The sequence below is a fragment of the Tachyglossus aculeatus genome, chromosome 16 (assembly GCF_015852505.1).
Source record: "Tachyglossus aculeatus isolate mTacAcu1 chromosome 16, mTacAcu1.pri, whole genome shotgun sequence".
Lineage (NCBI taxonomy): Eukaryota > Metazoa > Chordata > Mammalia > Monotremata > Tachyglossidae > Tachyglossus > Tachyglossus aculeatus.
The window spans coordinates 46,555,194-46,578,319 of NC_052081.1; the positions used below are offsets into that span (position 1 = coordinate 46,555,194).

General features: G+C 43.5%; 1 protein-coding gene across 9 annotated transcripts in view; it reads left to right on the plus strand.

Moving 5' to 3' along the window:
- The first annotated feature begins 237 nt into the window (after positions 1–237).
- Positions 238–23,126, plus strand: part of RCAN3 (RCAN family member 3) — a 35,153-nt gene continuing 12,264 nt past the window's right edge. Inside the window, exons 1-2 of one of the 9 annotated variants that reach the window (XM_038757910.1) lie at positions 238–324; positions 11,596–11,861. In XM_038757910.1, the coding sequence (XP_038613838.1) occupies positions 11,667–11,861 (195 nt within the window). In that variant the 5' untranslated portion in view covers positions 238–324; positions 11,596–11,666. Of the gene's footprint in view, positions 325–2,512; positions 2,571–2,888; positions 2,957–6,244; positions 6,293–10,216; positions 10,271–11,595; positions 11,862–23,126 lie in introns of those variants that run through there. The other 8 variants (XM_038757912.1, XM_038757914.1, XM_038757917.1 and 5 more) reach the window with 8 other exon arrangements.

Below are 23,126 nucleotides of genomic sequence, written 5' to 3' on the forward strand. Positions count from 1 at the left end.
GAACGAACGAACGAACGAACCAATGAGTGACGAGAAGGGCGTCCCCTCAGGAGAGCGGGCGAGGCGCGCATGCGTACTGGCCGCCGCACGAAGCGGCGGGGGTTCCCGCCCTTCCGACCACCCGGCGCGCGCATGCGCGCGCTCCCCCGCCCCTCTCTGTGGAGGGAGGGGGGAAAGGCACCGCCTTCCGAAAGAGCGGGGCCCGGCGCATGCGCGGGAGCGCGAGCGCGCCGAGCGGCTCTTCCCCCGCGCGCGTGCGCGCGCCGCTCCCTTCCCTCAGCGGAGGTGGCCTCGCCTCGACCGTCGTCGCCTCAGGGAGTTGAGGTGAGTTGGACGTCGCCCCAAGACCCTCCCCGCGACCCCCACCCCCTCTGCCCCCCATCATCATCAATCGTATTTATTTATACGATTATTTATACAATTTTTATACAATTATTTATTTATTTATTTATCGTATTTATTGAGCGCTTAGTATGTACATCTTTCCCCATCTTTTCCCTCCCTCCTCCCCCCCCCCCCCCCCGAGGAGACCTGGACGCCCTGCCTCCCTCCTCAGTATTCATTCATTCGTATTGATTGAGCGCTTACTGTGTGCAGAGCACTGTACTAAGCGCCTCCGGCAACAGGTCCCCAACCCAACAACTGGCCTACCCAGGCCGGTAGACCAGGCCGCCCAGCATCCCTCTCCCAGGGGGAAGAGAAGGCTCAGGTGAATCAGTTATGTTTTTTACATTTTTTAATGCTATTTATTATTATTATTAATAATAATAATGATGATGATGGTATTTATTAGGGGCCGATTGGGTGCCACTGAGCGCTGGGGGAGATAGAAGGTAATCAGGTTGGACGCAGGCCCTGTCCCACCTGGGGCTCACTGCCTTAAATCCCCATTTTATTCATTCATTCAGTCGTATTTATTCATTCAGTTGTTCATATTGATTGAGCGTGTACTGTGTGCAAAGCACTGTACTAAGCGCTTGGGAAGTCCAAACCGGCAACAGATACCCAACCCAACAACTGGCCTACCCAGGCCGGTGGACCTGGCCGCCCAGCAGCCCTCTCCCAGGGGGTAGAGAAGGCTCAGGTGAATCAGTTATCTTTTTTTACATTTTTAAATGCTATTTATTATTATTATTATTAATAATAATAATGATGATGGTATTTATTAGGGGCCGATTGGGTGCCACTGAGCGCTGGGGGAGATAGAAGGTAATCAGGTTGGACGCCGGCCCTGTCCCACCTGGGGCTCACCGCCTTCGAAGCCCATTTTATTCATTCATTCAGTCGTTTTATTCATTCAGTCGTTCATATTGATTGAGCAATTACTGCGTGCAAAGCACTGTACTAAGCGCTTGGGAAGTCCAAACCGGCAACAGATACCCAACCCAACAACTGGCCTACCCAGGCCGGTAGACCTGGCCGCCCAGCATCCCTCTTCCAGGGGGAAGAGAAGGCTCAGGTGAATGTTATCTTTTTTATATTTTTTAAATGCTATTTATTATTATTATTATTATTATTAAGGGTGGTATTTTTTAGGGGCTGACTGGGTGCCAGCCACTGCACTAAGCACTGGGGGAGATAGAAGGTGATCGGGTTGGACGCAGGCCCTGTCCCACCTGGGGCTCACTGCCTCAAATCCCCATTTTATTCATTCATTCAGTCGTATTTATTCATTCATTCGTTCATATTGAGCGCTTACTGCGTGCAAAGCACTGTGCTAAGCGCTTGGGAAGTCCAAACCGGCAACAGATACCCAACCCAACAACTGGCCTACCCAGGCCGGTAGACCTGGCCGCCCAGCAGCCCTCTCCCAGGGGGAAGAGAAGGCTCAGGTGAATCAGTTATCTTTTTTACATTTTTAATGCTATTCATTATTATTAATAATGATGATGATGATGGTATTTATTAGGGGCCGACTGGGTGCCAGCCACTGCACTAATCGCTGGGGGAGATAGAAGGTAATCAGGTTGGACGCAGGCCCTGTCCCACCTGGGGCTCACTGCCTTAAATCCCCATTTTATTCATTCATTCAGTCGTTTTTATTCATTCAGTCGTTCATATTGATTGAGTGCTTACTGCGTGCAAAGCATTGTACTAAGCGCTTGGGAAGTCCAAACCGGCAACAGATACCCAACCCAACAACTGGCGTACCCAGGCCGGTAGCCCTGGCCGCCCAGCATCTCTCTCCCAGGGGGAAGGGAAGGCTCAGGTGAATCAGTTATTTTTTTTACATTTTTAATGCTATTTATAATTATTAGTAATAATAATAATGATGATGGTATTTATTAGGGGCCGACTGGGCGCCAGCCACTGCACTAAGCGCTGGGGGAGATAGAAGGTGATCGGGTTGGACGCAGGCCCAGTCCCACCTGGGGGCTCACTGCCTTAAATCCCCATTTTATTCATTCATTCGTTCATATTGATTTGAGAGCTTACTGTGTGCAAAGCACTGTACTAAGCGCTTGGGATAGTCCAAACCGGCAACAGATACCCAACTCAATAACTGGCCTACCCAGGCCGGTAGACCTGGCCGCCCAGCATCCCTCTCCCAGGAGGAAGAGAAGGCTCAGGTGAATCAGTTATCTTTTTTATATTTTTTAATGCTATTATTAATAATAATAATGGTCGTATTTATTAGGGGCTGACTGGGTGCCAGCCACTGCACTAAGCGCTGGGGGAGATAGAAGGTAATTGGGTTGGAGGCAGGCCCTGTCTCACCTGGAGCTAACTGCCTTAAATCCACATTTTATTCATTCATTCAATTGTATTTATTCATTTATTCAATCATATTCATTCATTCAATCGTATTGATTGAGAGCTTACTGTGTGCAGAGCACTGTACTAAGAGCTAGGGAAGTACAAACCGTCAACAGATACCCAACCCAACAACTGGCCTACCCAGGCCTGTAGACCTGGCCGCCCAGCATCCCTCTCCCAGGAGGAAGAGAACACTCAGGTGAATCAGTTATCTTTTTTACATTTTTAATGCTATTTACTATTATTAATAATAATAATAATGATGATGGTATTTATTAGGGGCTGACTGGGTGCCAGCCACTGCACTAAGCACTGGGGGAGATAGAAGGTAATCGGGTTGGACGCAGGCCCTGTCCCACCTGGGGCTCACTGCCTTAAATCCCCATTTTATTCATTCATTCAATCTTATTTATTCATTCATTCAATCGTATTGATTGAGCGCTTACTGTGTGCAGAGCGCTGTACTAAGTGCTTGGGAAGTACAAACCGGCAACAGATACCCAACCCAATAACTGACTTACCCAGGCCAGTAGACCTGGCCGCCCAGCATCCCTCTCCCAGGAGGAAGAGAAGGCTCAGGCGAATGAGTTATCTTTTTTTACATTTTTAATGCTGTTTATTAATAATAATAATAATGGTGGTATTTATTAGGGGCTGTCTGGGTGCCAGGCACTGCACTAAGTACTGGGGGAGGTAGAAGGTAATCAGGTTGGACGCTGGTCCTGTCCTACTTGGGGTTCACTGTCTTAAATCCCCATTTTATTCATTCACTCAATGGTATTCATTCATTCAATCATAAACGGGCATTAGGACTGTGAGCCCCCCGTGGGACAACCTGATCACCTTGAATACTCCCCGGGGCTTAGAACAGTGCTTTGCACACAGCGCTTAACAAATGCCATCATTATTATTGATTGAGCGCTTACTGTGTGCAAAGCATTGTACTAAGTGCTTGGGAAGTACAAACCAGCAACAGATAATAATAATAATAATAATAATGGCATTTATTAAGCACTTACTATGTGCAAAGCACTGTTCTAGATAGAGACGGTCCCTACCCAGCCCAATAGACCTGGCCGCCCAGCATCCCTCTCCCAGGAGGAAGAGAAGGCTCAGGTGAATCAGTTATCTTTTTTACATTTTTTAATGCTATTTATCATTAATAATAATAATGATGATAATGGTGGTATTTGTTAGGGGCTGATTGGGTGCCAGGCACTGCACTAATTGCTGGGGGAGATAGAAGGTAATCAGGTTGGATGCAGGCCTTGTCCCACCTGGGGCTTACTGCCTTAAATCCCCATTTTATTCATTCATTCAATCATATTTATTGAGCACTTACTGTGCATAGAGCACTGGACTAAGCGCTTGGGAGAGTACAAGTTGGCAACAGAGACAGTCCCTACCCAACAACGGGCTCACAGACCAGATGAGGGAACTGAGGTAGAGGGAAGGGAAGTGACTTGCCTAAGGTCACACAGCAGACAAGGTGCAGAGCTGGGATTAGGAGCTTTCTAGACTGTGAGCCCATTGTTAGGGATTGTCTCTATCTGTCGCTGAATTGTACTTTCCAAGCGCTTAGTACAGTGGTCCACACACAGTAAGCACTCAGTAAATGCAAATGAATGAATTAGGACCCTTCTGACTCCCAAGCCCCGAGCTCTAGCCATTAGGCCACCCTGCTAAGCACAGACTGTGTGCCAAGCACTGGGGTAGATACACGCTAATCAGGTTGGGCACCTTCCTTGTCCCACATGAGCCTCGCTGTCTTAATCCCCGTTTTATAGACGAAGGAACTGAGGCTCGGAGAAATGAAATGACTATGTGCAGAGCACTGTTCTAGGCGCCGGGATAGATACAAGGTTATCAGATTGTCCCACGTGGGGCTCACAGTCTTAATCCCCATTTTACAGATGAGGTAACCGAGGCACAGAGAAGTTAAATGAATTACCCAAAGTCGCAGAGCTGGGATTAGAACCCATGACCTCTGACTCCCAAGCCCCAAGGTCACACAGCGGATAAGTGGCAGAGGCTGGATTAGAACCCAGGTCCTTCCGACTCCCAAGCCCATGCTCTAGCGAGTAGGCAGTGCTGCTTCTTGAATAAATTCAGTTATTCCTGGGCTGGGGTTGCTGCCTTCAACCCCCGTTTTGAATTCCTGTATGTGCCACTTTGTGGGTTTCTCAGCCTCCTGCCCAAGGAAAAAGGAGAATCCCAACCCAGGGAGAGGAAGACGGGATCTGGTGGGAAAGATGTCTGGAGTCACTGGGACCAAGAGGTTTCCTCATCAGTGTCCAGCCTCCCTTTCCCCAACTGTCCCTTTCTACCAACTCTGTTTTATTGTTCTCTCTCCAAAGCATTCAGTACAGTGCTCTGCACATAGTAAGCATTTAGTAAACACCATTGATTGATTGATTTCCCCCCACCCTCGCCCCATGGGGAAGCAGCGTGGCTCAGTGGAAAGAGCCCGGGCTTTGGAGTCAGAGGTCATGGGTTCAAATCCCGGCTCCGCCAGTTGTCAGCTGTGTGACTTTGGGCAAGTCACTTAACTTCTCTGTGCCTGAGACCTCGTCTGTAAAAATGGGGATTAAAACTGTGAGCCCCCCGTGGCACAACCTGATCACCTTGTAGCCTCCCCAGTGCTTAGTACAGTGCTTTGCACATAGTAAGCGCTTAATAAATGCCATTATTATTATTATTATCAGCTGTGTGACTTTGGGCAAGTCATTTAACTTCTCTGTGCCTCAGTTACCTCATCTGTGAAATGAGGATTAAGACTGTGAGCCCCATGTGGGACAACCTGATAACCTTGTATCTAACCCAGTGCTTGGCACAGAGCTTAACAGATTATTTGAGAAGCAGCATGCCTTAGTAGAAAGAGCATGGGCTTGCCAGTCAGAGGTCGTGGGTTCTAATCTTGGCTCTGCCACTTGTCAGCTGTGTGGCCTTGATCAAGTCATTTAACTTCTCTGTACTTCAGTTACCTCATCTGTGAAATGGGGATGAAGACTGTGAGCCCCACGTGGGACAACCTGAGAAACCTGTATCTATCCCAGCGCTTAGAACAGTGCTTGGCACATAGTAAGCACTTAACAAATACCAACATCATTATTATTATTATGACTCCTCTGGCTTCCTGGTGTCCAACCCTTAGTTGGTTATGGCCGCAAGAGAGGGTTGCTTTCTGAACAGTCAGTTCATCTCTCCTCCAAGGCCCAATTTATATTAAATGATAATAATTAATAGACTTCACCTGCTCCTGCCAGCTGGAAAGGTGTGTTGATAGGCTTTTCCCAATAGACCTACTTATCCGGTAACTTCCTAAAACTTGTATATCTGCCTCCAAAGATGTTCACCAACTCTCCCAGGAGCTTAATACAGTGTTCTGTGCAAAATGAGGGCTCACGGTTGACTGATCCAAAGTCTGCCCTGTCTACACAGTCCCGGTGATTCCGGATCATCTCCAACGACTCTATCCCTCAGTTATGTGGGCTCTGTTCCTCTTGAAGCCCTTTGAGTGTTTCAGATCAAAATTGTGAGTATTTAGCAGAGGCGTTTTCAATATAAAGCTCTAGGAAGATTTTTAAAAACAGAATACCCAGCACCAAAAATACCTGTTTGGTGACAGTACTAAAAAAAAAAATCATCTCCAGGGTTGCTTGCAGTGACTTGCAGTGCATAAAGGGATCAATTTGCTCTTATTTGTAGCTATGACCATGTAATGAATCGGCAATTCTTTTTAAGGTTCTGTTTGATTAACTTGGGTTGAGACAACCTTGGGTTTAGTTTCATCTACTCCTTGGATGTGTATGCATCATACAATCTACTCTGTTTTCTAGTGGGTACATTTTATCCCTCGTGTTTGAAGTGGTCCCCTAGTAGTGTGGTGATGCAGAAGAACAGAGAGGGCCGAAAACCAACTCTAGCCATGCAGCTAATAATTTTGGCATTTGCTAGCACTTACTGTATGTCAAGCACTGTTCTTTTTTTAATAGTATTTATAAAGCACTTACTATGTGCTAGGTGCTGTGCTAAGCACTGGGGTACATCTAAGCTAATCAGGTTGAACAGTCCATTTCCTGCATGGCGCTCAAAGTCTTAATCCCCATTTTACATATGAGGTAACAGAGGCGCAGAGCAGTGAAATAATAATAATAATGATGGCATTTGTTAAGCGCTTACTATGTGCAAAGCACTTTTCTAAGCCCTGGGGGATACAAGGTGATCAGGTTGTCCCATGTGAGGCTCACAGTCTTCATTCCCATTTTACAGATGAGGGAACTCAGGCACAGAGAAGTTAAGTGACTTGCCCAAAGTCACACAGCTGACATGAATGACTTGCCTAGGGTCACGCAGGGGACAAGTGGTGGAGCTGGTATTAGGACCCAGGTCCTTTCGACTCCCAAGCCGTTGCTCTGCCCACTATTCTGCGTCTCTAAACCCTGGGTTAGACACAAGTTAATTAGTTTGGACACAGTCCCTGTCCCACATGGGTCTCGCAGTCTAAGTAGGAGGGAGGAGCTAATCTTGTTTACTTTGAATTCCAGTGCCACTTCACTGTCAAAGTACCATTATCTTCTTTCAGAAGAGATTTCAAAGCCTTTTAGAGAAATCAGGTGCTCTTCTTAAAGTGGGCTGTAAAACTTCTGTGCTTCTCTGACATTTCAAAATGAATCAGGTCGGTTCTATTTATTGAGCACCTCTTGTCCCAGAGAACTCTACTAAGCACTTGGGAAGGACAAAAGAAACTATGTAGGAAAAGTAGAAGAGTAGTTGAATGAAAGAAACCACTTAGGCAGAAATATGTTTGTTTATTTTATTGATTTAATTGTTTTGGGTTTTTTCTCATTTATATCGAGACCCTTACTGTTTACTGACTATGCTTGGCTGTGTGTATCCACTGGACCTCCCTGTGTGTGTATATTACAGAGCAAAGAGGGTTTTTTTTATTTTTATTGTAATATCCCAAAGACTATTATGAAAGTCCCCAAAATAAGGTAGGACAAAGCAATGACAGGCAGACTCCAGAGATTGATTCGGGTACGGGGGGAGTTGTCAGATGTAGCCGGGGATTGATAAAAGGTAACCAAATGCCTGAGGTCTTTTCCATTTCCTAGAGACTTGATTGAAAATTTCATTCATCCTTTGCCAGTTGATTTTTCTGTCCCATTCTGCTTCACCCGCTCTTACCAATACCACTATAGTTTCTGAAGAAACACTGAGCAATTTCTAGGGAAGCATGGAGTGGCTGTAACATTAATGCCACCAATTTTCCATTTATTAAATACAGAGATGAGACACCTGGAAATCATGGGTAATTGATACCCAATGATGATCCAAATGCTGCCTTTTATCCACAAATTTCAGCCTCTTCTCACCAAGTGTGAATTTTGGCTTGAGTTTCACTTACCTTCTCTGACCCTGTATATCCTCTGGGGAAAATAATAATAATAATTGTGACGTATGATAGGTGCTTACTATGTGCTAGGCACTGTACCAAGCGCTGGGGTGGATACAAGCAAATTGGGTTGGACACAGTCCCTGTCCCACGTGGGGCTCACAGTCTCAATCCCCATTTTACAGATGAGGTAACTGAGGCACAGAGAAGTGAAGTGACTTGCCCAAGGCCACACAGCAGATAGGTGGCGGAGCCAGGATTAGAACCCATGACCTTCTGACTCTCGGGCCCGTGTTCTATCCACTACACCATGCAGTGGCATATAGTAAAAGGGTTAGAAGGGAAGACTTGGATGTTATAAGTGGTGTAATAAAGAGGTGGTTTCCTGGTTGTGCTTCCCAAGCGCTTAGTACAGTGCTCTGTGCTCAATAAATACGATTGAATGAATGAATGAATGGTTCATAGTAGAGCCGAAGTGAACTTCACCACATCCCTGTGAGGTGAAGTAGATATTTTCCCCATTTTACAGACAAGGCAACTGAAACACGGACTCTTCTGAGAGGAGCCAGGGATGGAGCTCAAAATAGATTCCCACTTGGCAGCCAGATTTGCGTATTAGCACTGTGGGCCCATCAAAGACCAGAGTGCTATTAGTCAGGACATTCACGCACTGGTTGTGTTTTTCTGTGAACCTGACCTTCCTCGTCCATCACCACAAGTATTCATTAAAGCCAAAAGGTTACTGCAGTGTTTAGCGATGGAAAGACTGTCCCTGATCAGGATTTAGGAACACTTAAAGTAGCTTCTCTCCCGGCCATAAACTCGCAAGCCGTGTGCAGTCAGAAGGGGCCTGATTTTTTGTTCTTTCAAAGATTTGGTAACCTAACAGATGACTGTGTCCTTAGGAGTCTTTCTCATCATTTCATTGTCTGTGTGATGTTACACCTTGCTAGATGACAGCTACAGTTGGCAGTGAACAAGGTGCTGAACCCTGGTTCGCTCAGACCTTGGCTTGCAGAAGCTGGAGAAAAGAGCTACGGTTTGGACCTCTGGCTGTTGGCTAGCCAAGCTGCCCCTGAGTCGCTGCCAATATGACGCCAGGGGCATCTTAATCTTTGTCCCCTTGTAGTAGGGGGGAAAGATAGTAGCCCTTACTCCTGACATAATAACGATCGCTTAATTCCTTACCCCAGCCAGCCTCTGTGGCTTGCTCAGTACTTTAGCCAACTGATATCTCCCATCAAATAACCAGCAATTAAGGTATCAGTAGGAAATTATTGTGAGATGTGGCACTTACCGGATTCAGAAAATCTTCTGTGTTCTACCTTGAAAGATCCTGAATCAGAGAGAGTCTGTCCTGAAAAGGCTGTTGTTTGTCAGTTTAGAAATCTCTTAAGATTTTCATGGCTAATACAAAATGGAAGCAAGTCAGAAGCCATCATCATCATCAATTGTATTTATTGAGCGCTTACTATGTGCAGAGCACTGTACTAAGCGCTTGGGAAGTACAAATTGGCAACATATAGAGACAGTCCCTACCCAACAGTGGGCTCACAGTCTAAAAGCCAGCTTGGGAGCAGGGGTCTTGGCTAACTCCTTTTTTTCCTCCATAATGATGTAAATTAAGTTTTCAAGTGTGAGCCACATAACTTCATAGCACAGTTATTTTGGCATTTGTGCTTGATCCCAAGTGTACAAAACATGTTTTTCTGTTGTCATTTGTTGCAGGGACTTGGATATTTTGGAGATGTGTTTGTTCACACTGTTATTATGGGGACACCAGTTCCACCAATTATGGGACTAATCTCATGATCACTGGAACTTAAGACTGCTTAAAACATTCATACACTGTCTTTATGTTGATTCTGTAGTTCACTGTTTGAGCACTGCACTTCAATTTTATATTCAGCCATTGTGCTTTGGAATCCAGTTTGAAAATATACTTATATTCAATAGCCTATAACCCTCTTGAAAAAACTGCAACCTATGGGGCCAATAATCCATGAATTATGGAAATCTCATCACCGAAATCTCATCTTTTAACTACAGGGTTAAAGACTTAAAGGGAGAAAACAGGAAATGAAGATACCGTGAATGTTTTTAAAAAAAATTCAGGTATTGTTTCCTGCCCACTGAGGTTTTTTTTTTTTTTAAGGGGGTGGGGACAGTGGAAGTTTAAACCAAAAGAAATCAAAACATCCAGAAGTTGTTGTGTTTCCAACCTCAGGTGTCAGATGGGGCGTATGTCCCACACAAAAATAAAGCTGAAAGTACCAAAAATTCAGTGACATTTTGTGAGTGTTAAAAAGAAGCCACAGGATCTTTTTTGGTAAACCCAAATGTTGAATTTACTGTATGACTTTAGAAATAGAGCGGGTAAAAATGATGGTTTTATTGACCGAATCTGTGGCCGACCAGCTGCCTTACGTTGGTCTGGTTAATTCATCCCCCTCAGAGGTCAAGTTGGTGCCGGCCTGGGTTTGGATTCCAGTTCCCTGACTTATTTCAGGCTTTTTGATCTACTCTGCTTCTGGTTTGACTCACCTGAGTGCAAGGAGTATTTTGAAAGGAGAGCTAAAACATACACTAAAAAAGGACCCCCTCTCATTGGCTGATTTTTATTTTAAGAAACCAAAACATGAAAGCCTGATAATATAGGACTCATTCATGTCTGCCAGGGCATTCGTCAAAAGAGCAAACTGATTAAGAGAATGAAATCACCAGCCAACCCAATCACAGCCCTGATGGAGGATTGCAGATGGTCAATGAGTCAGTGGGCCGTGTGGACCAGTTTGTTAGTGTTGGTGACAAATTCAAGCCCCATACAAATATGCAGAAGCAACTCTGGTTTCGGGATTGGTAAACTCTTTTGCCACAGCAGTTATTTCACTTGGCTTTTTCCTTCCAAATTTGCTAGAAAGGGGCATTTTCCCCCACCTCTTGCTAGCTGTGATGTTTAATTGTGGTATTTAAGCAATTTGTGTTCAGGATTGTACTGAGCGCTGTTAGCTAGAAGATCATCAGATTCCACATGGGGCTTTACAGTCTAAAAATGAGGGAGAATAGGTATTGAATCCCATTCTGCAGATGAAAAAACTGAGGCATAGAGAAGTGAAGTGACTTGCCCAAGGTCACACAGCAGGTAAACTTGCAGAGCTGAGATTAGAACCCAGGTCCTCTGATTCCCAGGCCTTTGTTCGTTCCACTAGGCCATGCTGCTTGTCTTGCTAATAGACTGCATCCCATTCAACATCATAATTTCTGAAATCGCATTTGTTTTTATGGATTGAAATTAGGTGAGCCTAGGTTATGCTCAACTGAAAGTTTTTATTTCTCTTTCACTTTCTAGCATAAATCTGATGATGTGCTGACCTAAGAAAATGGGACTTATTGGTAATTTATTGGTTAATCATGAAATTGTATTATTGTTTCTTCTTCAGCAGGTGCTTGTGGGACATCTCGGGTATTCAAACCAAAAAAGTGTGGCAGGGAGATCTGTTTTTAGAGGACCATGCTAAGAGACACTATGAAATCCTGGAGTGACAGCCAGTCAGATCTCTATAGCAGTGACCAAGAAGAGGAAGAAGAGATGATCTTTGGTGAAAATGAAGAGGATTTAGAAGAGATGATGGATTTAAGTGATCTGCCTGCCTCGCTTTTTGCGTGCAGTGTGCATGAAACTGTATTTGAGGTACAAGAGCAGAAGGTAAGTACATACGTGGTTTCTTGATCAGTAGTGAGGAAGGCTTAAATCAAATGCTTTACACACAAACTCACCCATAACATCTTGGGTTCATACTCGTTGGGTGGGTGGGGGGGCACATATTTGGAATGAAGTTATCAATGTAGATTGTGTTCCTAAACATCCGTAAAACAATGAGGATGGAGGGCTCACATAGATGGCGAGCATCTGTCGGTCCTGAGACCGAGAATCTGTGTGAAGGAATTGATTTTAGTGCTAGTGGTTTACACAGCCTCACTATCACCCTCTTTTCCGTGCCAGCCAAGCACCCACTGTAGCCTGAAGAACAAATAGCCAAACACTTGCTTCATTTCTCTGAAAGTCAGGGTTGGGAAAAGTGTGCTCCCATTAAAGACCCACAGGCACTAGAACACACAGTGTACCGTGGCTTCCCAGAAAGCATTTCTGGCCATCAATCCTTGGGCTTTTATTTGTCCTTCCCTTTGTCTTTAATAGACAGGAATTTCCCCCTGAGCATCAGTGAGTGATGTGGAATTCAAAAGCTTTTGTTTTGCCTTATTATTTTTTTTTTTTTAATAAATACCTTCCATGCTTGTTTGCATACTGCCTGGTCTCTGAAGTGCCTTTGCTGCCGTGCCAACCGGAGAAACCCAATTATGTGCCCTGTCGAATCAACCTTCAAAAGATTAACCTTAGGGTGTTGTCTATGGGTTATTTACTGTTGGGAAATTGGGCAGGTCAAACTGTCTTATCCTTCAGCACCTTAACTCTTGGCACCTCAGCGGATGGGCGTGACTGTTGAGGTTCCACAAGTTTGCCGGAGCTTGCTTTTTAAAGACAATTTTCCTAGTTCATTCATTATTTACTTGGAGTTCGAAGGTGGTTTGGGCTGGGGGTTTTTTTCGGGGATTTTCATGCAAAAGGCAATAGGTCTTAAATCATAAATAATGACTCAAATGCTTTACTCAAAGATCCCCCCCAACCCACTACACTTTTCTGCCTCAAGGTATTCCCTGTCACCCAACCCTCTTCACTCCATTAACGTAGCCTTAAGATAGAACTCAATTGCTCATTTTCCTACTTATCGACATTCCCAAATATTTTCTGTTCTTCCCCTCTCCCTCCTGAGTATGTTTTCAAAATACTTCCCAACTTAATGGTCATTGTAAACGTTCGTCCATATTCACATTCCAAATGTATTAATCTTCCTGATCTGTTATTGCATTTCTTGAATTCCTCTGAGTGAGAGTCTAAAATTTATATCCTAATGAACATCGTACTGAGGTCCCCCTCCTTCAATCCTGCTAAAGTCTTTCCAGTTTTTTTTTGGTTATAGAACAGAATAGATTTTTGAGCAGTTTGATCTAGACTTGCCATATAGAAGCTTTCTTTTTTTATGATATTAAGCGTTTATTATGTGCCAGACACTGTTCTAAGCACTGGGGTAGATACAAGGTAATCAGGTTGGACACAGTCCACGTCCCATAGGGGGCTCACAGTCTTAATCCCCGTTTTACAGATGAGGTAACTGAGGCACAGAGAAGTGAAGTGACTTGCCCTAGGTCACACAGCAGACAAGTCATGGAGCTGGGTTTAGAACGCAGATCCTTCTAACTCCCAGATCCTTGCTTTGTCCACAGCACGCTACTTTTTTATTACTTGTTGTTACTTGAGAAACCTGTAGGAGATTATTCCTAAACTAAATTTGCTTTGGAATTCATGCCAGGAAAAGTATCAGGATCAGTTTAATGGGCTTCAAAGTACTGGGTAGTTCTTAGTAATAAACTTTAGCACAAAGGGGAAAAAAACATGGCTATACAATTGTCAAACGTGCCTTCTCTCGCAAAATTTTGTAAAGTGTTCAGACTAGTGGATGGAAAAATGGATAAATATAGGCAACAGAGAGCAGAGAGGAGAGGTTTTTAAGGGATGGAAGATAGATGAGATGAAGTGAAATCATGCTTTTTTTTAAAAAAAGAAAGCAAAACAACCTTTTTTCAACTGACTCTAAATCTTGTATCTCATGTTCTGTTTATGAGCAGCCATATCTGCCAAAGATACCAACCCTGCCTCTGAAAGGCTGGGAGGCTGATTGAAATAGTCATTTATCTGTCAAAAGAAGCCCTTTAATGCGTCTTGATTTTGTATCCACCTGGTTGTTATGTCAGTGTCACTGGGACTGCTACCTTTTAAAGATGAATCTTCATTTAAGCTTGGGCAGGATTTATCCAGAGATGTATTTTGTCCAGTATGGAGGTGAAAAGGTATTATAAACCTGAGTTAGGTTCATTCCATTGATGTTGTAAATCCCGACTTTTACGATTTTCCCTTGTGTAGTCAGTAGTGGAAGAGCATGCCCACAAAATTCAAGCTGTTAGCTAACGGTAGCCAATAATGCTAAGAAAGCCCTCTAGTTTAAAAGCTTTAAAGTAAATATGAAAGGTAATCATTGAGATCCTTGTGTTTGCATTGTCAGCAGCTTTTAGCTATCACAGTACTGAAATTGGTTAAGGAGTTAATGAAAGAATCCTGTGACTTCCAAATCATCTTTTAAAAAGATATAATAATCATAATTATAGCATTTATTAAGCACTTACTAGGTTCCAAGCACTGGGGTAGATAAACGGTAACCAGATTGGACACAGTCCCTGTTCCATGTGGGGCTCGTGGTCTTAATCCCCATTTTACAGAGGAGATAACTGAGGCACAGAGAAGTGAAGTGACTTGCCCAAGGTCACACAGCAGACAAGGGGCAGGATCTGGATTAGAACCCACATCCTTTGACTCCCAAGCCTGTGCTCTTGCCACTAGGCCATATGTAACTTTGTTACAGTATGATAGTTCTTCAACTTTCTTTTGTTCCCCATTTTCCCTTTCTTCAAATCAATCAATCAGTGATATTTATTGAGCGCTTAGTTTGTGCAGAGCACTGTATTAAACGTTTGAGGGACAGAGTTGGTAGACATGTTCCACACCCATAATAAGCTCACAGCCTAGAGTGGGAGATCAATTTCAGAGATAAGATCGATTTCGATGTAGATCGAGACTTAAATTTGTTAGTGTGGAGACTTTTCTATCATTGCCTTTTTATTTTAATCTTCTTGTGATCAGAACTACGTTCTGTGAAAATCCTTTGTTCATGAGGGGTTCAGTTGGTGGTTTTAGTGTTAAATTGTACACTGGACAGGATTTATATAGAAATGTATTATGCCCTATTCATGTTTAAATCCCTGTGTGTATTCACCTTCCACGTATGCATTCTTTCACCTTCACTGTCTTTGAAATCCTTTTCTCAGAACCAGTTTACATTAGTACAGCTTTCCAGACAAACAGGTATCCAGGAGGCCACTCTAGTTCATCTCAGGGTCTCATAATAAATGGATTTTAATAAGTGATTTTTTTTTTGCTACTTAAAAATTCTAGGAAAAGCTTTGTGTCGCAAATTTCAAAGCCCTTCATCTCCAAAACCTCACACTGTTTTAAAAGGCAGTGCAGTTGGGATTAAAAAAAAATACTAGTTTGAAAAATATAATTCCTAACTTTTAAGTTGCTTATGGGTGTGATGAAAGAAGGGTTTACAACTCTTATTTTTGTTATAATTTATTTGGATGTGTGTAGTCTTGTTTGAGGACCTAAATCAGTCCTCTCCCCTTATGAAATTGCAGGTTGTCTTTTCCGATTGGTCAGGTGTCTTCCTGGGTGGTACTGTAAACTAGTCTGCTAATGTGCTAGGTTTTTGTTATTCTCTTTTATTTACTTCCTTCCTTGTCTGCAAAAAAGCTGGTAATAACCAGGAAGGGAAGCTTTTTTTTATGCACCCAATCAAATCTCTCAGCTCTCACTCCTGCTGTATTGTTAGCAGAAGGCAAGCCCCCTTGATAGTAAACAAACACCTCTCTGTCATTCAGCTTGTCTCCCTAATATAAGATTATATCCAATAAATCAGTACTATATAATCATCAATCGTATTTATTGAGCGCTTACTATGTGCAGAGCACTGTACTAAGCGCTTGGGAAGTACAAATTGGCAACATATAGAGACAGTCCCTACCCAACAGTGGGCTCACAGTCTAAAATATAAATGTAAATATTAATATAATATAATTATATAATAAAGAAATAATTTATATATAATATATAATAAATAAATAATGAAATATGATTATGTTTATTAATATCATTAAATTAAATATAAATATAATGAAGGCCTTCAGGGTCTAGAGTACTGAACTAAACACTTAGGAGAGTACAACATAGAAAACACAATCCCTGTCCTCAAGGAGTTTACAGTCTAGCAAGAGAGACAGGCTCTAAAATAGTATTCAAACAGGAGGAAGAAAGAAAAGAAGATATGTTCATGAATTAGTGCTCAGTAGGACAGCTACTCAAGATTTGTGTGTGTATACACAATAATAGTGGAATTGTCAGGCTTTACTATGTGCCAAGTAAGATTCATGATAATCAAGTCAGACATAAGTCTCTATCCCACATGGCGTTCACAGTCTCAGGGATAGAGATTTAATCCCCATTTTACAGATGAAGAAACTGAGGAGACAAGTAGCAGAGCCTAGATTCGAACCTAGGTCTTCTGGCTCTCTGGCGTACTAGGCCACGCTGCTTCTCATGCCCACTTCCCAGGACCTTTTGTCCTCAGCATCCCAGGGCAGAAGTGGGCTGGGAAGACTTCCCTAAAGTCAAAAGGAGGAGCCCGAAAGACAGTCGGGTTGGCCGATGACCCTATAGAGAGGAAAAATTAGGGCTATCAGATGATTCAACTATGACTGTTGTGCCAGATATCAAGGAGGGCAACCATCACACTTTTACTGAGGAGATAGTAAGTAATCTGTCCGGAATAAACTATTGGAGGGGCCAAGTAATGGTATTGCTTTAGTACTTACAATCTTATGTCTTCTCCACTCTGTTTGCCTGAAAATGTGTCTTGCTCTGTGAATACGAGGGTCAGATTACATGTTTAAAGTGGAAAAATAATCCCAGAAAGTAGACTTGCCCTGTGCAGTTACCACCATGCAGTAGTATTCTTTTCATGGCTTGTGTCCTTTGGTCTCTTAATTTCTAGACCAGAGTGAAGAGAGAGGGTGGTGTTTAGCATCTCACTCTGGTTAATTGGAAAACATTTCCTGGAGGAAATGAATTTCCAGGAGTCGATGGTTTTTTTTCGGATAGCGGTATATTCCCTCCGTAGGCGACAGATGATTTAAGACCCAATTTCCTTCTTGCTCAATTTATGAAATTGTCTGTCTCCATTTTAAACCCCAAAACCCAAAACACTCTGCTTATATTTAGGCTGCTTTCCATCCACAGGTATTATTTCATGGCTCGTCTTTAGAGTCCCCTGCCAAGCAGAAGGGTACTTGTGCTCTTTTTCCACAGTTGGTGCTGGTACTGTTTGTCTCTTGAGCTGTTTACTTCTAGCTCAAATGGTTTCAGTGAATTAAATCGATCTCTACTCTGTATACAATGGAAAACTCCTTTTTAATAACAGGAAGGACCTCAGGGGTTGTTTCTTAGGCTGCGTTATCTGGGCTGTTACCTGCACATTTTGTGCTATGGTAGGTACAAGTTAATTTGGTTGGACACAGTCCCTGTCCCGCATGGGGCTCACAGTCGAAGTAGGAGGAAGAACGGGTATTTAATCCCCATTTTATAGTTGAGGATAGTGATGCACAGAAAAGTGATTTGCCCAAGGTCACACAGCAAGCAGTTGGCAGAGCTGGGATTAGACCCCAAGTCCTCCGACTCCTAAACTCTGGTTCTTTCCACTAGGCCATGCTGTTTCTCAGGTGAATACTGCAGTTATTTAATCCCCATTTTATAATTGAGGAAACTAAGGCACAGAAAAGTGTCCCCTGATTCCCAAGCCTGGGTCCTTTCCACTAAACCACACTGCTTCTCAAGCGAGTACAACAGTTGTGGTGATTTTGATCCCCTGTAGCCCCATTCTCTGCAGTAATTGTGCAACCAGGCCCCTTCACCCTGACTCCGTTTTGTACCACCAGAAACATTTTGAAGCTTTATTATTGACTATTGGCAGATTTCAAATCTGGTCCTCTAGCTAAAACAAAACTTGGTGTTGTCTCCAACTCTCGTACAGTGTGGCCTAATGGGTAGAGGAGGGGCCTGGGAATCAGAGGGACCCTAGTTCTAATTCCGACTCTGACACTTGTCTACTGTGTGACCATGGGCAAGTCACTTCACTTCTCTGGGCTTCAGTTCCCTCACCTATAAAATGGGGATTAAGACTGTAAGCCCCATGTGGGACAAGGGACTGTGTCCAGCCGGATTATCTTGCATCTACCCCAGTGCTGGTTCAGTTCCTGGTACATAGTAAGTGTTTAACAAGTACCACAATTATTATTATTATCATTATTATGTTCCTCCATTTTAACAGCTCATTTCCTGCAGCTCCTGACCACCATTCTCCTATGTCCTTTTTGTGTTGGTGCCCGTCCCTTGTCCTAGGCACAGAGAGGGTTGGAAACATCCCCAGCTCTATATTTTTGGCATTTCAGTAGTTTGTTTCTTCGTCGACCTGTGCAAGGGTATTTGTCAAGTGAGGTCCCCTCGTGTTCTCCCTAAAACCATGACCGAGCTGGAAGTTTGAGCCACCATTTATCTCCCAGTTGTTAATAGCCGTCGCAGTCTCCCTAAACTGTGTGGTGGTGGAAATGCCAAGACACCTGGGATGACAAGTGAAATCTCGGCATTCAGGTCAGGCCCCCACATCGGGAAATAACTTGATGTGTCTACCAATTCTGCCGGTATTGTAATCACCCAAATGCAAAATTGGTGATTAAAGCTGTGAGCCCCATGTGGGATTTAGACTGTATTCAACCTCGGGTAGTTTGTATCTACCCGACACTTAGGACAGCGCCTGGTACATAGTAAGCGCTTAATAAATAGCATAAAAACAAACCAACAGTAGAATCCCTGCAGGGCTGCCCAAACTTGTAGACGGCTATCGAGTTTCCGCACAGCTCACAGCTTGAGGCTCTTTTCAGATGAAGGTATAAAAGGCGAGGCCTCTTAGGCATTGGAAGCCATTATAAAACCCCATAGGTGCTTGTCAAAGCTGGCATTTGGCCCGATGCTTTTAGCCAATTTTCTCCATCCTTCTACAGTTCCTGCCCTAAAGCACATTCAGACTTCAGGGTAAATTCACTTTGGACTTTGGGGACGCCTTGCCACCCTAAGGTAGGGGGAGAACTGTTTGAGTGTTTTGAAGGAGTTTCCACTTCATGTGGAGATGGATGGACGACCTTTGAAGGTTTGTGAGGCTTGCGGAGATGTGCTCAGAACGATTTTTTAGCCCAGTGACCCAGGCAGTTTGGTGAAACATGGTCTGGAGAGAGGAAAAGCTTTTGAAAGGGAGGTCAGCGAGGAGGCTGCTGCAGTAGTTGGCAGGCTGTGACTAGAATGTGAGTGCACTCGAGAGTTAGTGTCCAACAAACCTCCGTTTTCTCCTCCTTTAGAGAAGTTGCCGCAGGTAAGCGGGAGGTCTGGCTTTGAGGAGGATTGGGGAGAAGTAGCAAACATTTCTCCTCATCCTAATAATGATACTACTAATAATTGTTGTATTTGTGAAGCACTTACTGTTCAATTGTATTTATTGAGTGCTTACTGTATGCAGAGCACTCTGCTAAGCTCCTGGCAGAGCTGGGATTGGACCCCAAGTCCTCTGACTCCTAAACTCTGGTTCTTTCCACTAGGCCATGCTGTTTCTCAGGTGAATACTGCAGTTATTTAATCCCCATTTTATAATTGAGGAAACTAAGGCACAGAAAAGTGTCCCCTGATTTCCAAGCCTGGGTCCTTTCCACTAAGCCACACTGCTTCTCAAGTGACTTGCCCAAAGTCACACAGCTGACAAGTGGTGAAGCCGGGATTTGAACCTATGACCTCTGACTCCAAAGCCCGGGCTCTTTCCACTGAGCCACGCTGCTTCTCCATGTTCAAAAAGGAAGCAACGGTACACCAAAACAAAATGGAGGCAAAGCTACTTCTGTATGACAACACACTGTTACTTGACTGATAACAGGTGCAAAGTTGATATGCGCACATGGGAAATTGGAAAGTAACACAATGAGCTCACCAGGCAGTGTACTAAAGGCCAGAGTTTATACCAGATAATTGGCTTGGACACAGTCCCTGTCCCAAGTGGGGCTCACAGTCTTAATCCCCATTTTACAGATGAGGCAACGGAGGCGCGGTGAAGCGACTTGCCCGGGATCACCGGCAGACAAGTGGCAGAGCCGGGATTAGAACCCAGGGCCTCTGATTCCTATGCCTGTGCTCTTTCTACTAGGCCACACAGTTTCTCAGGGGTCAATCAGGGTGTTGGAGAGCGGTCAGCCAAGCCGGACTTTTCCCCACAGCAGGGACTCTTGCTGCCCCTTTCTCCTCACCCCACTCCACTGACTCCCCCTTTCTTTGTACACCGTAGCCTACTTGGATTAGTTACAGTAACTACCGAGCAATTACTAGGCGCTAAGTGCTGTGCTAAGCCCGAAGGTAGAGGCAGGATGATTCCATCAGACAGAGTCTCTATCCCTCAGAGGGCTCGTGAGCTAGGAAATTTCTTTCTAATTAATAGAAATTAATTTCATATTTGATGTTGAAACCACGGGGCGCAGGAAAAAAATCTTGTTTGTGGCAAGAAGGGCATGCTGAGGAGGATGGTTTGAGGAAAGGCATTCTTAAAGGGAATAGTCCCTAAAACAGCGCCAGGCACACAGTCAGTACTTAACAAATAGCAGTTATTAAAAGGCCTAGATGTTCTCTTACACTGTTTTGTATCTCCTGAAATGAGATACCCCTTTTAGTATATGTGGCTTTTGACAATCACTGTAACCTTTATTTGCACATAAATGGTTTTTGTATTCTTTACAGTATTTGTTGAGTGCTTACTATGTGTCAGGCACTATACTAAGTGCTGGGGTAGATACAAGCTAATTAGGTTGGACACAACCTAACCCTAACCCTTTTAGTATATGTGACTTTTGACAATCACTGAAACCTTTATTTGCACATAAATGGTTTTCGTATTCTTTACAGTATTTGTTGAGTGCTTACTATGTGCCAGGCACTATACTAGGCGCTGGGGTAGATACAAGCTAATTAGGTTGGACACAACCTAACCCTAACCCTTTTATATATGTGACTTTTGACAATCACTGAAACCTTTATTTGCACATAAGTGGTTTTTGTATTTTTTACAGTATTTGTTGATTGCTTACTATGTGCCAGGCACTATACTAAGCGCTGGGGTAGATACAAGGTAATTAGGTTGGACACAACCTAACCCTAACACTTTTATATATGTGACTTTCGACAATCACTGAAACCTTTATTTGCACATAAATGGTTTTTGTATTCTTTACAGTATTTGTTGAGTGCTTACTATGTGCCAGGCACTATACTAAGCGCTGGGGTAGATACAAGCTAATTAGGTTGGACACAGTCCATATCCCACATGGGGCTCACAGTGTTAATCCCCTTCTCACAGAGGAGGTAACTGAGGCACAAGGAAGTTAAAAGCACATAGCAGACAAGTGGCGGGGCTAGGATTAGAACCCGGGTCCTTCTGGACTCCGGGGCCCACGGTCATGCTGCTTCTCTCAACATTCAGATGTTACTTTCCAATTTCCCATGTGCGCGTATCAACTTTCCACGTGTTATCAGTCAAGTAACAGTGTGTTGTCGTACAGAAGTAGCTTTGCCCCCATTTTGTTTTGGTGTACTGTTTTGTTGCTTTCTTTTTGAACATGGAGAAGCAGCATGGCTCAGTGGAAAGAGCCCGGGCTTTGGAGTCAGAGGTCATAGATTCAAATCCCGGCCTCGCCACTTGTCAGCTGTGTGACTTTGGTCAAGTCACTCAGTTACCTCATCTGTTAAATGGGGATTAAGACTGTGAGCCCCCCGTGGGACAACCTGATCACCTTGTAACCTCCCCAGCGCTTAGAACAGTGCTTTGCACATAGCCAGCGCTTAATAAATGCCATCATCATCATCTACGTTTCTTGCCTGTTCTTTTTGTCATTTTCATGCTGCAAAAATTGCACTTTGGTGCTGATTACTGCAAACCACAGGTAATGTACTTAAATGCCACGGAATATGGCAGCCTCAAATAACTAAATATTCCCTCCTCAAGTGACAGAATGGTTTCATTGTTTTTAAGTGACCAATTTGTTGCCAATTTGTACTTCCCAAGCGCTTAGTACAGTGCTCTGCACATAGTAAGTGCTCAATAAATACGATTGATGATGATGATGATGATGACCTGGGCAGTTTCTCTCAATGTGTAACATTTTCAGCTTAGGAAATAACTAAAACTGAGAGAGAATCCTATTTTTTTTAACTTGGTTTAAATGACAGTGTGCACATTATCGTGAATTATTTCCTGAAGCTTAGAAAGTACCATCCAAAATCACTGTTTGCTCCGTCAATCGGTTAATTTATTGAGCCCTTAATTTATGAGCAGGTAGTTGAACTAAGTGCTTGGGAGAGTACAGTGCAACAGAATTAGCACTCAGTTTTGAATACTCATATCTTTACGTTCGTTCACTTCAGCATGTGGATTTAGGGTCCCCACAGTGATGTTATGGACTAAATCTGGAATTGTTCCAGTCACCGGTCCACATGTTGAATACCTAATCACGTAACTGTGCTATTTGATATTCCATCTATCCCGCAAAGGAAATGAAATGAAACGTTACTGCAGTAAATAACTCTGGGATAGATGGCAAAGCCAGGCTGTGTACGGTGATTTTTAATTCTAATTGTACACAAAAAAATATTGGCTTTTCAGATAAATTTATATTCTAGCAGAAAAAATAGAAATGATGAAGGAACACATCGGTGAACTCAATATTTTGAAAATGTCAGGGTTTATTACAAATAAGGTTTTTTTGTTTTTCGGTTTGTTTGTTGTTTTTCAGTAGAAGAGTCCAAAGTCCAAAAATCCGTTTTCCGTCGTTCCATGGCACCTGTCTGCTGAGTTACTTTTAGCACTTGTAAAATATTGAAATTGTTAAAGTAAACCCATTGACGTTTTTGAGACATGAAAGGGAGTCCTATAAGCCAAAATATGTCCATTTTAGCTTGGATTATTCAAAATGTATACATTTATTCATTCAGTCAGTCATATTTATTGAGCGCTTACTGCGTGCAGAGCACTGAACTAAGTGCTTGGGAAGTACAAGTTGACAACATATAGAGATGGTCCCTACCCATCAGTGGGCTCACAGTCTA